The sequence below is a fragment of the Pipistrellus hanaki genome (genome assembly GCF_964339955.1).
Source record: "Pipistrellus hanaki genome assembly, chromosome: 10".
In the NCBI taxonomy this organism is placed as follows: Eukaryota; Metazoa; Chordata; class Mammalia; order Chiroptera; family Vespertilionidae; genus Pipistrellus; species Pipistrellus hanaki.
In genome coordinates, this window is record NC_140512.1 from 44,705,708 (window position 1) to 44,724,044 (window position 18,337).

The 18,337-nt window shown below is 37.9% G+C and overlaps 1 protein-coding gene across 4 annotated transcripts in view; it reads left to right on the top strand.

Annotated features, from left to right (window-relative positions):
* TPK1 (thiamin pyrophosphokinase 1) overlaps window positions 1-18,337 on the top strand; it is a 187,957-nt gene that overhangs the window by 23,423 nt on the left and 146,197 nt on the right. For 3 of the 4 annotated variants that reach the window (XM_084896553.1, XM_084896552.1, XM_084896554.1), the window contains exon 3: window positions 10,797-10,868. In XM_084896553.1, the coding sequence (XP_084752679.1) occupies window positions 10,797-10,868 (72 nt within the window). Of the gene's footprint in view, window positions 1-10,796; window positions 10,869-13,745; window positions 13,792-18,337 lie in introns of those variants that run through there. The other variant, XM_084896555.1, reaches the window with a different exon arrangement.

Genomic DNA, 18,337 nt, shown 5'->3' on the forward strand with positions numbered 1-18,337 from the left:
AGACACATTTTTCTGTCACATTTTAACCTTCCTAAAATTGAGATGGCACCTTGCAGTCACTGTCAGCTAGGTGGCAGTCGTGACCCAGTTGTATGAAAAACCATTCTTTGAACCTTTCTGGAAAGGCTTTGGCTTCTATTTAATAAAATAAAATTTTACATTAAAAATTATTACATTAAAAATCAAAATAATATAGTCATATATAACTTGGGAAATATTTTAAAGGATAAAAGAAAAAAATAATAGTATGGAAGGTAAATAGTATTTATTTACATTAGTAATTAGGAAAATTGAAGATAAACAATAGACTTAGATGCTGAAATCTGCACCAAAATTGCCTTTTATCCTGAGATTCCTTAAATTTTCCCATCTATTCGGGGGTTTTTTTGTTTGTTTTTTAATCTTTATTGTGGAAAGTATCTCATATGTCCCTATTCGCCATCCCCACCCATTGACCCTCTATAGCTGGCCCCAGCCCCTCTCCGGCCCCAGGCCTTCACCACTCTATTGTCTGTATCCATGGGTTTATGCATATATGCTTACAAGGTCTTTGGTTGTTTACGTCCCACCCAACCATCCTCTCCTGCCTTCCCTCAGAGATTCCCCACTCTGTTCCATGCTTCCATTCTTTGGATCCACTCCATTCATCTGTTTATTTTGTTAATTAAATTCCACATATGAGTGAGACACGTGATACTTATCTTTCTGTGACTGACATTTCACTTACCCTGACACTCTCCAGGTCCCTCCATGCTGTCTCAAAGGGTAAGAGATTCTTGTTTCTCACTGCTGTGTGATTGTTTCCTCTAAGGCACATTGGCAGCCTTTTTTTCTGCTGGATATGCAGTCGTTTTTTATGGGTTAATGAGAATCATCCACTTTGCTGAGTTTTTTCCTAAATCATACTCCATGCCTCAGGCTCTGGATTTGCATGAAGTGTAATAATAAGTAGGAATTAACTCTACATATGGAGGGGCTGCCTAGAGGGGCTTTGATGTGAAAGTCTGGCTTTGTTCTGCCATTTGGTAAATTATTTTGCTTCTCAAGCTTTAATGTTTTCTCTGGCAAAAAGGAAAAAGTAATAGGATTTCCCCCATTATGTATAGGGATTAAGTGAAATAGTGCATATATATAATACTTCAGTTTCTAACTGTGCTTTTCTTCTTATTCTTGTAGTCAATGTGTACATACTGAGCAGAGGATAAAAATCCCTGTCCTCTCCAAGCTTCTTCCTCAAAGAGGGAAAATGTCAGTAATACTTGATAGGAAGTGAGCATTCAGTAAATGTTTCCTTACTTTATAAGAAGTTATTGTATAACAGGTTATGTAATGGTGTAACCTGCAATAAAATAAGAGAATAGCACTTTTTTATTCTTTTGGGGCTGACAACCCATGGGGAATTAATACTTATAAGGACTTCACTCATCCCCACCTTATTGGCTTTGGCTTCATCAATGCTCAAAAGAAGGAATTGCCAAGAATTTCAGAGGACAGCTTGCTGTGTTGGCACTTATTATTCAGATGATAATTACATGAATTATTTGGCTTTTACATTCAGGGGCAGAGTTAACCTGTCTTCTTTAGTTTTCATTCACAATGCTATTCATAAATTCTTTTTACCTTGTTTGAGAAATCTGTAATTTTAGAAGTCCTGCTTGCTGAAGTCATAATGCTGAAGAACATGAGTTAATTAAAAATAATGTTAAACACTATTTTATTTTAATTTTCATGCCTCATGTCTGAAGAAGACATTCACAGCTTTACAGCAATCTGAAACACCTTGATATTGCTTTAAGAAGGCCAGTAACAGCCATATTAGAATGGAGATAAAAAGTAAGATCAATTATTCAATTCTTTAGAATCTCTGGCTGAAGTTAATGGGCGCAGGGGAGGCTAAGCTAGTGATCAGTACTCAAAATGGTCTAAAATAGCCCTAGATGGTTTTGCTCAGTGAATAGAGGCTTTTTTAGGGCAGACTCTGAAGCCGGTCAAGGACATTATTTGATTGGTTATAACTTAGGCGGCTACTCTAGTTGGAAGTTTGTGATTGGTTAAGTTTCTCTCCTTAGCGGTCAACTGTACCCTCAATTGACAATGGCTTAGGATTGGTTTGCTCACCTGAGCTACCAAGACATTACAGCTATCTGGAATCTAATTGTCTCCTTGTTTAAATACTTAAATAACACATCTTTTCCTGCATTCACAATATTGGACAGTTGTTTGTTGTGTTTTTTTTTGTTTGTTTGTTTTTTTTAGCATGTTTGACCCTTTTTGCATGTGGTGTTTTCTTTGTTTGCAGAGCCCTACCTTTTCCTCCCTGGGGCATTTGTACCCTTCACTACTACCAGAATGAGTCTTGTGTGACACTCACCACTGTTCCCTGAATAATAAATTATATATTCTACTAGCATTTTAGGATAAACATGATTATTAAAATTTTACGTATCTACTGTCCAGAACTAACGAAGTATATTAAGGTTATCAGAAATATAGGAATCCAAAGCTTTATTCTTTTTCTTTTTTCTTTTTTTTTAAATTTCTCTATTGATTAAGGTATTAAATATGTGTCCTTATCTTCCCATTGACCCCCCACTCATGCCTTCTGGTGTCTGTGTCCATTGGTTAGGCTTATATGAATGCATACAAGTCCTTTGGTTGATCTCTCCCTCTTACCCCCACCATCCCCTACCTTCCCTCTGAGGTTTGTGGTCTGATCAATGCTCCTCTGTCTCTGGATCTGTTTTTGTTCATCAGTTTATGTTGTTCATTATATTTCATAAATGAGTGAGATCATGTGATATTTATCTTTCTCCGACTGGCTCATTTCAGTTCTCTCCATGCTGTTGCAAACACAAGGTTCCTTCTTTTTTACCGCAGCATAGTATTCTATTGTGTAGATGTACCACAGTTTTTTAATCCACTCATCTGCTGTTGGGCATTTAGGCTGTTTCTAAATCTTAGCTATGGTGAATTGTGCAGCTATGAACAAAGGGGTGCATATATCCTTTCTGATTGGTGTTTCTAGTTTCTTGGGATATATTCCTAGAAGTGGGATTACTGAGTCAAAAGGGAGTCCCATTTTCAGGTTTTTGGCCATCCTTATATGCTCTTTTGAAAAGTTTAGGTCCCTTGCTCATTTTTTGATTGGGTTGTTTATCTTCCTTTTGTTAAGTTGTATGAGTTCCCTGTAAATATTGGAGATTTAACCCTTATCAATGATAACATTGGCAAATATGTTCCTCCCATGCAGTGGGCTTTCTTGTCATTTTGTTGGTGGTTCTTTTTGCTGTGCAAAAGCTTTTTTATGATGGTGTATGATCTTTCTGATGTTCTGGTGGATCCGATTTGTTAGAATTTTGTTGAGGATTTGGGCATCTATGTCCATAAGGGATATTGGCCTGTAATTCTCTTTCATTGTGTTGTCTTTATCTGGTTTTGGTATTAGGGTAATGCTGGATTTATAGAATGAGCTTGGAAGTGTTCCTTCCTCTTGAATATTTTGGAATAGTCAGAGGATAGGTTTTAGTTCTTCCTTGAATTGTTGGTAAAACTCCCCCTGAGAAGCGGTCTGGCTCTGGGCTTTTGTTTGCTGGAAACTTTTTGATGACTGCTTCAATTTCTTTCATAGTTACCAGCCTATTGAGATTTTTAGATTCTTCCTGATTGAGTTTTGTAAGGCTGCATTTTTTTTAGGGATATGTCCATTTCCTCCATGTTGTCTAGTTTGTTGGAATAGAGTTGTTCATAGTATTTTTTAACAATCCTTTGTATTTCTGTGGGATCTGTTGTTATTTTGCCTCTTCAATTTCTGATTTTGTTTACAGTGAGTCTGTGTAGAGATTCATCAATCTTGTTTATCCTTTCAAAGAACTAGCTCTAGGTTTCATTGATCTTTTGTTCAAAAGCAGTGGTTGCTAAAGAAATTTCTCCGGTGAATGCTAAGTAATCCGGAAATTTGAGAGCCATTTGTTAGCTTGAAATTTGCCTTGGTGACCTAGCCAGTGTGGCTCATTTAGTTGAAGCATCATCCTGTGCACTGAAAGGTTGAAGGTTTGATTCCTGGTCAAGGCACATGTCCAGGTTTTGGGCATGATCCCTAAGAGGGAACCTACAGGAGGCAGCTCATGGAGGCTTTGCTCTCATATCAATGTTTGTCCCTCTTGCTCATTCTCCCTCTCTTTTCCTCTCTCTCTAAAATACCAATAAAAATACTTTTTATGCTGAAACCGGTTTGGCTCAGTGGATAGAGCATCGGCCTGCAGACTTAAAGGTCCCAGGTTCAATTCTGGTCAAGGGCATGTACCTTGGTTGTGGGCACATCCCCAGTAGGGGGTGTGCAAGAGGCAGCTGATTGATGATTTTCTCATTGATGTTTCTCTCTATCCTTCTCTCTTCCTCTCTGTAAAAAAACAATAAAATACATTTAAAAATATTTTTTATGGTGGCGGCCTGGGGTTGGGGAGTGGAGATTAACTGGGGGAACTTATATGCATGTATGCGTAGCCCCTGAGCACAGACATGTGGTGAAGGCTTGGGAGGGGTGGGTGTGGGGTGGAGGGGGGTCAATGAGGGTGAAAAATCAACATAAACAAAGGGGACATCTGTAATACTGAAGCAGGATGGTTCCTGGGCTCTTTGTCCCAGGAAGTCTAAGAATGAATTCAGGGACAGAAGGTGGTATAGCAAAGGTGGAAATTTTATTGAAGAACAATTACAGACTTCCATATGTGGAAGGGGATAGAATCTCACAGCACAAACTCCCACATGGGAAAGGGAAAGAGTCTCACTGACTTCCTGTTTCTATGGTTTATAAAGGCTGCAGTCATTATTTCTTCAAATAGGTTTTCAATATCTTGCTCTCTCTCTTCTGGCACCCCCATAATTCAGATGTTGGTACGCTTGAAGTTGTCCCAGAGGCTCCTTACACTATATTCATATTTTTGGATTCTTTTTTCTTTTTGCTCTTCTGAATGGATGTCTTTTGCTTCCTGTATTTCAAATCTTTGACCTGATTCCTGGGATCCGCTAGTCCAGTGGTTGGCAAACTCATTAGTCAACAGAGACAAATATCAGCAGCACAACGATTAAATTTCTTTTCAGGCCCAAATTTTTTAAACTTAAACTTATTCTGACACCACTTCTTCAAAATAGACTTGCCCAGGCCGTGGTATTTTGTGGAAGAGCCACATTCAAGGGGCCAAAGAGCTGCATGAGGTTCGTCAGCCACAGTTTACCGACCATGGCTCTAGTTTACTGTTGAATCTCTGTATATTGTTATTTTATTTTATTTTATTTTATTTTATTTTATTTTATTTATTTTATTATTTTATTTTATGGATTTTCTTTTAATGAGAGGAAGGAAGAGGGATAGAGAGTTAGAAACACGATGAGAGAGAAACATCGTTCAGCTGCCTCCTGCACACCTCCTACTGGGAATGTGCCCACAAACCCAGGTACATGCCCTTGACCAGAATTGAACCGGGGACCTTTTAGTCTGCAGGCCGATGCTCTATCCACTGAGCCAAATCAGCCAGGACTCTATATATTATTCTTTATTTCAGTCAGTGTATTAATTTCTGACTGGCCCTTTTCCCTTTTTTTTTGGCATTCTCACTAAGGTCCTTGAAGGTCTCACTAAGTTACTCAGAGTTTTCTAAAAGATTCTTGAGTAACCTTTTAACTGTAGTTTTGAACTCTATATCCAGTAGTTTTCTTTCTTTCATTTGTGACATGTTTTTTTGTCTCCGCATTTTGGCTGCTTCTGTGTTTGTTTCTATGTATTGAGTAGCTGCTATGTTTCCTTGAGTTAATAGAGTGCCCTTGTGTGGTAGGTATCTTATAGGGCCCGGTGGCTCAGCCTCCGCAATCACCTGATGTGGACACACTTTTTTTTTTTTTTTTTAATATATTTTATTGATTTTGTACAGAGAGGAAGAGAGAGAGATAGAGAGTTAGAAACATCGATGAGAGAGAGTCATCGATCAGCTGCTTCTTGCACACCCCCTACCAGGGATATGCCCGCAACCAAGGTACATGCCCTTGACCAGAATCGAACCTGGGACCTTTCAGTCCCCAAGCTGACGCTCTATCCATTGAGCCAATCCGGTTTCGGCTGATGTGGACACTCTTGATGCACCCCTTTGTGGACTGTGTGCACAGTCTTGTAGTTAAGCCTTGACTGCTGTTGGTATCACTGAGAAGAATTGACCTCCAGGCTAATTGGCTGTGAGGACCAGCTGTGTCTATAATGAGACGAGTCTGCTGTGCAGGAGACACCCTTATGGGGAAGGACTTGCTTCAGTGGGTCTTTGGTGCTCACTGAGTCTGCCCCTTGAATGTGTCACTTATGGATGTGAAGAGTTTTAATCTGTTATGATCTCACACTGACCAATTGGTACATTGACTCTTGGATCTCCAAGATTGCAAAGTCAGCCACTGCCTGGGGCCACCCAGCAGGAGCTACAGAGAGATCTATAGATTCTTCCTCTTTGTATAGGGTTTGGAAGTGCCCAGACAAGGCCCAGCTGTGAAATAAGCAGACTGCTGCTGGTGCCTGCCTTAGGCCTTTTTTTGATAGCTTTGGGGCTTCCCGACCCAGCTGCTGCCTGTTTGACAGGTTTTAGGCTGAGAAAGGACAGACTATTCATATGCAATAGTAGGGAGGGTTGTCAGGGAATCTCCAGGATGTTGCAAACAGCAATGGCTGCCAGTCAGCCCTGCACTGGGGAGTTCCTTTGTGAGCACCTTTGTCTGGAAGAAAGATGCCCCTGCATTCCTGCCCCGATGCCAGACAGTCTAGTTTCTCCCTATATGTGTCTGGATCCCCCAGTATCTCACTGGGCACTGGTGCTCAAACCAAACAGGAGCTTATATCTTCCTCCTGATTAAAAAAAAAAATGGCACACCCACATGCCAGCCTGTTCCATGCCTCTGCACCTCCTACCAGTCTCAATACGCTTTCTTCTTTACTTCTCTTGTGGTAGTACTTCCACTCAGCCAGCTTTCCCGTGGTTCTGGATGACAATTGTTCTGTATTTTAGTTGTAATTTTGATGAGGTTGTGGGAAGCAGCAAGTACAGGTGTTAACCTATGTTGCCATCTTGGTTCTCTTGTGTTTTTATTTTATGAAAAAATTTTTTAAAAAAGCAATAGTAGATAGACTGACCTGTTTTGTTTACTTCACCTGGACCTGGACCTCAGAGGACAGTACAGTGCTGTGTGTCAGGTGCTTCCTCATGGCCTGGTGTCACAGCTCTACAGGAGTAGCTTAAAGATAAAACGGAGGACCTCTCTTTATTTCAGTAGCACTTGCCAAACCTTGATGTATTCTGCCTTCAGAAAACATTTTAAACCAGCTTTTCAAGTGTGAGCATTATGTCGGCCCAGCTGTCAACATGTCAAAACAGATGTGATGCCCTATAATTCTTCAGTCCCTTATGATGAACCCTTAGGGTTATAACATTACATCTACCGTTTGCTAGGCAGGGATTGATTTTTTCTGACTGACAGGAAACACAGTTTATTGTGGCCTAGGTCACCTGAGCCCGGACAGCTGACAGGGCAGCTTTGAGGTGTCAGTGTGCTGAGATGAAGAACTCAGCTTCCTTCATTTGGGTTTTAGTGAGAATGAGTTTATTGGGAACAAGAATATAGCTAACCTTTGGAAGGGTAAAGAAAATATTTCTTGGTACAGTCTTCTCCTTTTATGTCAAGAAGGACTCAAGACTTTGTGAGGCTTAACCTGCCTCCCGTACACCCCCTATAACATTGTAAAATATAAAATGTTCTTTTTTTCTGAACTAACATTTATTCCTAGCATATGTGGATGCCTGTAAGAATTTATTGGGGCATTTTATTTTCAGTGGCATAGTTTATAAAATGTTAGGATTATCAAATTTGGACAGACCCATCACCATTGCATCATCAGCCTGATCGATGCCTAACTATTCCCCTGCTGGCCCAATTGCTCCTAAATGCCCTCTCCTGCCAGCCTGGTTGCCCCAACTGCCCTCCCCTGCAGGTCTGATCACCCCTAACTGCTCTCCCCTGCCAGCCCGATTGCCACCAACTGCCTCCCCTAGAGGCCTAGTTGCCCCCAAATGCCCTCCCCTGCAGGCATGGTTGCCCCTAACTGTCCTCCCCTACTGGTCTGATCACCCCCAACTGCCCTTCCCTACATGCCTGGTCCCTCCCAACTGCCCTCCCCTGTTGGCCTGATCACCCCCAACTGCCCTCCTCAGAAGCCTGGTCACCTCTAACTGCCCTACCCTATAGACCTGATTGCCCACAATTGCCCTCCCCTGCTGGCCATCTTGTGTCCACATGGAGGCAGTCATCTTTGACCACGTGGGTGGCCATCTTTGTGTTGGAGTGATGGTCAATTTGCATATTACCTCTTTATTATATAGGATGGTATTTAAAGCCATGAGTCTAGAGGGCTTTATTTTGGGAGTCGGTATAGATTGAATTAGAAAAGGCCCAAGAATAGCTATAGAAGTTGGGGATACTCCAAATTTATTAAAAACAAATGCTTATTGAGGGATTTCTGCTCAGATGAGTAGTAGAAAAAGGAGCAGGCAGTCATATGAAGAAGTCAAGGGAAGAACATGATTCAAGAAGGAAGGGTGTAAAAAGTGATCTTCTGCTGTGTTATGCTACTGAGAAGTATTGGCCAAGATAAGAATTGAAGTATAGCCATTGAATTGTACAATAGGAGGTCTTTGATGACCCAGACACGAGTTGTTTCCTGGAAGTGGTGGGGTGAAATCTCATTGAAGTGAATTTTGCTGAACATTGAAACAGAGAAATGGGATCTGAATATGATGAGGAATAGAATGAGCATCTAATTTATCATCTAAGCTGGTGACAATTTCCAGTGGAAGAGGATGCCACTGGGAAATATAAAATAGTTACTCTAGGTTGTGGGGATGGGAGTGTCAAGAGAGATTTTTGCAGAGAAATATCTTATATCTATATTTACTTTCTCAGAAGCAATTTCTTAAATGACTTACAAATTCTTAGTCAATTGGTAATTCAATTATTTAATAGACTTTGGCATGAAATATTTGTTCAGAGCTTTTTTAATAGTTTTGCTTTGTCCACATGCAATTTATTTTCTCAAAGAATGAATTGACTTGGCAGTTTCGATTTCCTAGTGCACACTTAAAAATATCCTCATAAACATAGAAGTTTTGCAATATGAAAATGAAACTCCATGCCCTAGAATTTTCATTATTTAATTGAAATACTTTCAGGGATGAGAGATTCATAATAATGGTTTTTGGTCTTCTAACAGAATAGGTATTTTATATACATAATGACTGGCATGTGTTTAGCTAATATTGATTTTATCTGAGTTTCAGTATTTTCTTAAACAGAGATCATAAACTCTTGATAACTTGCTAATGGATTTCAGTCAAACTTTTTCTATGGTAAATTGGGCTTCATTTCAGTGTGTGATTTTTCATGTAGAATACTGGTCTTTAATCTTTTTAAATCTCTATCAGTAATAAGTAAAAAGCAAATCATTTGTTTATTTATAAAAATTACAAATAATTTTGGCTATACATATTTTTTCACAAAACAGCAATTTAAAAGGGCAAGATAAGGTTGAACAGCATTTTTAAAATAATGCTGTTATTTATGATAGCTTTCCACAATCATTAGTAAACTAGTAGCCCTGCGTACAATCTGTGCACCAGTAGCTGCAGGGCCCAGTCACTCCAGGCTCGCTGCCCAGAGTCTCTTCATGGCCAGAGGCCCTTTGTGGCCAGGGTGGGACACTTGCCTCATTGCCACGGTGACAAAGTAAGAATTCTACTAGGCTGGTCACACTGCCTGCTCTCAGTGGCCACCACCTTCCTCCCCCTCCCCCCCCCCCCCCCGAATTGGGGTACTCCAATGGGGCTGAGGGGACTTGGTGCCGCCATCTTGTGACTATGGGCACAGCCATCTTTGTGACGGAGTGATGATTAATTTGCATATTATCCTTTTATTAGATTAGATAGGATAGTTTCAGGTGCCATATCAGGTTCTCAACTTTGGTTACCCATTAGACTCTCTTAATGATGTTTTTTAAAAGTTATGATGCATAGGCTTAATTTGGGAACATCCATCAGAATTTCTAGGGAAGCAGATTGTTTTTTGTCTTTTTTAAAATCAATGACTGATATGCAGTGAGGTTAACATCTACTGTATATACTTAAGGGTAAATTTATCTCGTGTGATAATTGATATAAATCTAAAGTTCTTAACTTTTTTTATATCACCTATCTTCCTTCCTTTCTTCCTTGCCTCCCTCCCTTTTCCATCCCTTCTTCTGCTAAGTTCTTGTCAATGCTGGCTAGATGATCATTGCGCCATTTTCCTGTATGATTTCTGTATGCTTTGGCAGAATTTGTACTATCTTCAATATGTGTAGAAAAATATTTTCAAATTACTCAGCCATTTTGTGAAGATTTGTTAATTAAAAATCTACAAGTTTACTAGGCACTGGTAAACTGCTAGAAAAGACACCTAATTGTTTTTATAATAAATTGTTTTTGTAATTCCTTTTTTACAATAAACTTTTCATGCTAAATATAGTGATGTGATGGACATATTGAATATGCTAGGTACAGTTCATCAATGGTGTCTTTTAAAATTATCATAAAAAATAAGAATATCAGAAACTAGCTATGATTGAAATTTAGCTCTATGTGGATTGAAAATCTGGGCTAGTGGAGTATGATTCCAGATGCAAATGAGGACAAATGAAACCCAGTTTACTTATAATATTTACTTTTTTTTTCCTGTAGGAAATTTGAAATACTGCCTTGTAATATTGAATCAGCCTTTGGACAAAAGTTTTCGTCATCTTTGGAGCAAAGGTAATCTTAATTAGTGTGTATATTTCTGTTTTCTTACTGTATTTGGGATTGATTAACGTTGTGTTAAATATTCTGGTACCTAAATACTGTTTAATAGCAAAAAGTAGATTCAAAATAAGGTGATTTAATTATTGTTTTATCAGAAAATCCCATATTACTTCTCTTATGTCATTTCCTAGCATGGGGTCCCCAAGAGTAGAATTACAAAGTAGTATCACTCACTGTAATGCAGCACTACTGTGTGGATGTTAATCTTGAGTTCTTAATAACTATTTATTCAAGTATAAGCATTTTTGGCACAGTGACAACAAAAAGCATCCACAAATCTCATTCTTCCCAGCTTCCAATAATGTTATCTGCAGTGATCCGTTTTGCAAAATTAAAAATGAAGACAAGTTACCAAGTGTATTAGAATCTGTAGGGATGCTGAAAAATATAAAAATAGAATAGTTTCACATAAATAATGCTTCTGTGAAGTTTCATGAAAGAAACTGGCTTTATTGACTTTCTTTTTATTCTTTAACTTTTATAGCATTAACTCTAGGCTGCAAAATAATATTAAATATAATTTGCTGTTTTGAATCTCTGCTTTTCCATGAAATCCTTGAATTGTTTTTTTATTTTGATTTTCAAAGGGATACTTCTGATAAATTATCAGTGTAAGTTTTTAGCCAAATTATAGATAAACTGAATAATTTGATTCTTGATTATTGATATTGATGCATATTCTTGATCCTCTTATCTTTGCAGAATTCTTTAGCATTCTCAACAGTAAGGTTATCTGTTTCAAAATGCAAACCTATTGTTAATAAGCTTAATCTGTGATGCTAGGGGGCGATAAATTATCACACATTTTGTATAATTTTCTTGTCCAATGTGATTATAATGAAAAGTCTTACTATTCTAAATTTAATCCATCTTTCATTAGTCAACAAAAGTTTTCATATTGCATTTGTACTAACATTGCCCTCAAAGTTGGAAAATTATTTAGCCCTAGCTGGTTTGGCTCAGTAGCTAGAGTGTTGGCCTGCAGTCTTAGGGTCCCAGGGTCGATTCCTGTAAAGGACACATGCCCAGGTTACAGTAGGAGGCATTCAGGAGGTAGCCAATCAGTGATTCTCATCATTGATCTTCTATCTCTCTCTCTCTCCCTATCCCTTCCTCTCTGAAATCAATAAAAAAATATTTATATTTTAAAAAGTTGGAAAATTACTTAACTACTAGAGGCCTGGTGCACAACATTTGTGCTCTAGGGGTGGAGGTCCCTCAGCCCAGCCTGCACCCACTCACAGTCAGGGATCCCTTGGTGGACATCCCCTGAGGGGTTCTTGGTCCTGCCGTGGAGGCAGGAGAGGCTCTTGCCACAGCTGCTGCACTTGCCAGCCATGACCCCAGCTTCTGGCTGAGTAGTGTGCCCTCTGTGGGAGCACACTGACCACCAGGGGTCAGCTCTTACGTTTTGCATCTGCCCCCTGCTGGTCAGTGTATGTCATAGCAACTGGTTGTTCCCCTTTCAGTCGATTTGCATATTAGGGTTTTATTATATAGGATGATTTATCTTTCACTGCACTTACTGCTTACTTGTAATTAGGTAGTTATGGGGTGCTGTCAAGGTGTTAAAATCTTTTTTGTCACTTCACCTCTAGTGCCTACTCTATTCTTGGTACATAATTGCTTACTAATTACAATAAATGAAAGAGTGCAGTTAATATGTTCCTATGGCTAATAAATACCAAAGTACTATAAGTACATTCTTTTTATCTGAATTTATTTTATCAGGGTCTATTACATTTTCAGGAAAGTGTATTTTATTGCAAATGTTAGAAATAGATAAAATAATCATTGGTAGGATCTTTTGGAAACTTTAAAGAATAAAACTACATCTTAAGAAGTCTCATATTTGGGGGTGTGAAGGGTCCTATTTTGCACAAGGTATGAAATGATGTAGATTTTTTTAACTAACTGAAGTTCCTCGTTTTCCTTAATTTTTCTATAGAGAATTTAATTTGAAAAATTCTTATGCCTGATGGATACCAGCTAATCATTTGATTTGCATAAAAAATGATCACTTGGTCAAACTACAAGGTATCCCTCAAAAATGTGTACACATGTAGAATAATTATAAAATCAATGTTTATTAACATATAGTTTGTTTTCAAAATTTGAAAGAATTTACAGAAAGGAATAACTTTTCTCATTAATGCCTGTTTCAAACTGATGACCATTTTGGTTCAGGAATTGCTGATAATGCAAAGCAATGGAATCACAAATATGAAGAATCATTTCATTCCGTATGTGTGTGCCCTCAACTGTTGGCAGTTTTGTACTTTAAACTTTATATTTTATGTATCCCCATAAAAAATGTCTAGTGGCGCTTTAGGATAAATTTTCTTTGTTCAAAGGTTAGTTTGGCTTCACCCATTATTTCAAATAAGTTAAACCTGAAAAGGAATGAAAATTCAATGAGTTATCAGTTGTTAACATGTGTATACATTTTTTGGGGGGACACCCTATGTATACATGGAGAGAAGGAAAGATATCAAATGTGCTGAAATAGTAATATAATTCTCATTTCCAAAAGAACTTTTATTTAGGCTATTAAAATATTAAGTGTTTTCATATAGACCTCTAGGATAATTCTTGGCTTCATCATTATAAAAAGCAGGTCTGTTAATAAAAGCTAAGGAAAAGTGGAATGGAGTTTTTGTGATTCTCATAACAGAAGCTGTGATGTTGTTTGTGTTGCTCCTCTTCTAAGCAAAGGTGTTTTGTTTTGTTTTGTTTTATTTATTTTTTATTTTTTATTTTTTATTTTGTGTGTGTGTGTGTGTGTGTGTGTGTGTGTTTCATTTTTTTTTTTTTTTTTTTCCCAAGAGAGGCCTAGCAAAAGTATGAAACAGCTTTGTGGCTTGGATTTCAGCAAGTACGTAAGTGAAGGTTGGAGGCTGCCATGCCGGCCCCTGTGGCTCAGACGTGCAACTTTTTTTGTAACTTGTGTTCCGTGGATGTAAAGACTGTGAAGAGCAGACAATAGGGGTGAAAGCTGGGCTGTTAAATCAAAATGCAGAAAATTTTGAAGGCTGCTGTGCAGTATAAGTCTCTCTTATTTACAATAGATAGTTTAACTTGAACCTATGCCAAGGACTCTGTTGAGTAGGTATTTTCTGGGATTTGTTTCATGAGAAAGACTACTTGAAGTTTTATTTTATTTTAGTTTTTTCCTACAATGCTTAATTGACATGTTTTGAAATTTAGTTTAAATGGGATTTAAACTATGAAAGTTTTTAAATGTATTTTCTCTTTAATACCTCATGAAGTCTCAGTGATTTTCTTGGTGAGATGATTGGCATTTGTGAATGGATATTGCCCTTAGATTTCTTAATCTATTTTTTTTTTTTTTTTTTTTACAAAAAAGCTTTCACTTCCAGCAAATGCCTTTCTTACCCTAAAATATGTGATAAGTAAAAAAAAAATAGGGATGTTTATGTTTGAACAGCTCTGCTTATTTCTTGTTGTATGTCAGTTTTTCTCAGCTTGGGGTCACCAGGCTTACCAGGGTCCTCAAAGATAGTGGGAGAGATCACGAAGTTACATAAAGTTGAAATACAAAAGAAAAAAGAAATATGAATCCTAACAGATACTCATTTACCTGGGCTAAAGTTACATGGACTAACCATATATCAGGTTTCTAGAAGTTGGGCTTCTCAGAGTATATCCTCATTTTTAACTTGAATTCACAGCCTTTCCCTGACTCTCCCACAGGACTCGCAGAACAGCGGTGACCATGTTCATTAGATTATGGTTCCATTATCAAACTATGTTAATAACAGATGTTTGTCTTCAGTGTGACCCTTTTTTTCCTCTAATAAGGAATCATTTTTCCTTGCTTGTTTTTTTTTCCTTTTTCAGTTCTCTGGTAACCAATCTTAAGATCACACCAGGGTATTAGGCAACATACTCTGGTTCCCTTTGGATGAGGCTTAAGTCATAAAATATTGGATCAATAAAGCAAGTCTTATGGTTAAAGGGAGACATGTGTCACAGTTCATGAACTGAAATATAAGCAAGGTCTATGGATTTATAATGTTAGTTTTCCCTTCCTTTCTGTTTGTAATTGATGGAGACCTGTCAGTGCCCTTCTGTGTGAGGGGGTGGGTGAGCAGCTGGGGACATAACTATGGGCTCTTGGTTATGGCAGAATTTAGAGTTGAGAATGCCCAGTGCAGTCTGTTTCTGATGAAGGCATGAGATGTGAACTTGCTCTATTCCTGCTTCTTAATAGCTGAACTTATCGTAGTATTTGATTAATTGAATCTCCTTTGCTCACCTCTGTATGCTTTTCTTTCTTTAATCAAAAACACCTTACCCAAATAAAGCTTTTTTTAATAGGATTATGACTTGCCCCATTAATTACACTGATCTCATGTAATGATAGTGTTGCCATCAGATTTAACTTTTAAATGAAGGAGAGATCCATTGTAAAGGGGCTTGTTTCAATAGTAGTTTGATTGTGCTGGCCCTTTTCCCTCATACACTGTTCACGTAGGTTTCTGTAAGCCTTTCCTTAAACTGATATTTTGAAGTTTAGCTCAATCAAAGGTAGCAAGTTTATATCGAAGGAAGTTGTTTTATGTTTCCTTTTTTATTTCCATTTCTCAATTCAGTAAGACCTCTTTACCTCACTTCTGGCATCCAGTATGTTTATTCTTATTAAAATAAGAGAAATTGGGTACCTGCCATTTTATGTATATATTGGTGGAGTTGATTTGGCCTGCTTTAGAATGCTTGGGATCAATCAATATTTTAATCCTATTAAATCTATTTGTGTACATCATCCCCATTAAAGGAATTTCAAGGGAACTGTGTTTTGACAGTCATTTTGTAATTCAGAAACCACATCAAAGCTACTCTTAAAGCTGACTCTGGAAAGGCTAGTCAGGGTCCACTTTTTCTTTTTCTTTTTAAGAATATGTTTCTAATACAGTGATTTCTCTGGCCTCATCTTCAACTGCTATCCCTTCCCATATACTTAATGACAGATAGAGAACTGCTTGTTTTTATTTTTTGCCAAAAATAGGTTTATATTCATTTTGCAAATTTCCACTTGTCCTTTTAAGCCCAGCTCAGTGCTGCCTCTTGTGAAGGGAGGCTTCCCTGGCTTGACCAGGTAGAGGTAGATTTTCCCCCTAGTATTTCTTTTGTGTTCCTATCACTGATGAAGGCCACCTTCTGCCTCTTTGAGGATAAGCTTCTGGAGAATAGATATACAGTAGAGTGCTTAGGTGAAGGTGTTTCCTTTTAATTCCTGGGAGACGAGCTTGGGGTTAGGTACCTTAGGTTATCTTGGCAATTGCCAAAGATCAGTATCTATATTTGAAGCTTTCTAGATCCTGGAAAGCCTCTTACTTTGATGTGAATCAGCTGGCAGCAGGAAGTTTCTCTCTCTCTCTCTCTCTCTCTCTCTCTCTCTCTCTCTCTCTCTCTCTCTCTCTCTCTCACCCCCTCCCCCTACCTCTCTCTGAATCTCCCTACCCCCTTTGCTCCCCCTGTCCTCTCCCCCTAGGTTTCTCTCTGATCCTCAGACTAGGTTAGGTCCCTTTTATATTTCTGCTAACTTGAACTCTATCACTCATTTTTTCCCCTTTACTCAATGACTCCCAAATGCTTATTTGATGTTTCTCGGTACAACCTATAAAACTTATATTTTTATTAATGTGTCCAATCCTTATAGCCTATGTGCAAGCATATATTCCTTTTTTGACTCTTTGAGTTATATAACTTTGACAGTTGAAGTGCTAATATCAATGTCATTAGACTATATCCTGTGTTCATTAAGGTATTATGGTAAGGTGCATCTTTTATTATATAGAAGAATATAAAATTATTCAATTTAGCAGTATCCTTATCTTCTAATATTACTGTCTAAAGAGCTACCAGATCAGCACTACTTTGGTCGTTTTCTGTCCTAGTATTTTACAGAACTTATGCTTGGAACACATTTAAGTGAGCACAGAGCCAAAGCTCTGATGAGCAATTTGCATACTTGGTTCTGGTCCATTAAGCAAAACCAGTTTCATATGAGCTGTAGTCCCTGTAAATAAGGCTGGAAGAGGAGATTGTACCAGTCATGCAGAAACATTTTGAGACTATGAAAAAAGCATTTAAATATGTAAGACATTTTAATATATTAGAAGCACAGAATATATATTGTTTGATAAGAGAGCAGAGACACGTTCTGCTACTCCATCCCCAAATGATGGTGCACTTCTATTGAATAAGATATTTTATGATGCTGGGCTTTATGATACAAATATTGCTGGAGAGTGATGACCTCTGTGTCACTCTCTTTCTCAGGTTCACTCCTAAGCCTTTGTCTTGTGTTTTGTCTAGTCATCACAGTATTATAGGGTGATTAGGGAATTGCACCACAATTTCAAGTTTTATATTTGAAATGCATTTATAAATTTTCTGCTATATTTCATAATTCCATGGGATTTTATATGAGCTGTTGCATGTGATATTATAAAAGAGAAAAGTCACTTTTAAGTATCAAGTTTCACAACATTACATTTTCTAATATGTTCACTGAGAGGGAAAAAATCCATTATTTTATTATTTTTTTAAAATATTTTTATTTCAGAAAGGAAGGGAGAGGTAGAGTGAGGGTAGAGAGATAGAAACATCAATGAGGAGAGAGAATAATTAACTGGCTGCCTCCTACATGCCCTCTACTAGGGGTCCAGTCACAACCTGGGCAAATGGCCTTGACTGGAATTGAACCCTGGACTCTTCAGTCCCTAGGCCAATGCTCTATCCATTGAACCAAACCAGCTAGGGCTATTTTGTTTTTTAATACACACACACACACACACACACACACACACACACACACACAATAGCATTGTCTGTGTCAAACAATGTATAAGGACTGGGATGTCAGTGAGATCATCCTTGCCTCTAAAATTACTCAATGTATCTCTTCCTAAATAGACACTAACATTAAACACAGTGATTGGATATCTGGTTAATGGCATTTAATATGAATTTACACATTCATTTACTCATTCAATCATCTATTTAAAACCATATATTAAGTGTATTCCATAGTCAGCACACACAGATTCATATCTGAAGCCTTGTGGTGGATTTATGTGTTATTTTCTCAGTAACCTAAGGTTTGCTCTTCTCTGATAAGACCTCCCTTTATTAGTTAAAGCTGACTTTGCTGCCTTCACACAATATTCACGACCACTCTTTATTGGTTGAAGAGTTATGACCAGCATAAATAAAGAAAGCAAGCAGAGAAAAAAGAGGCAGAATAGACCATTTATTTTCATGCATTTTGGTTGCCATTTAAATCTCAATTGACAGAGTAAAGTAGGGTTTAATGGTCATCCTTAACAAGTCAGGAAAAAAATGTGCAGTGTTATGTTTTATGGATATATCACATTTAATTCAGAATAATGGTG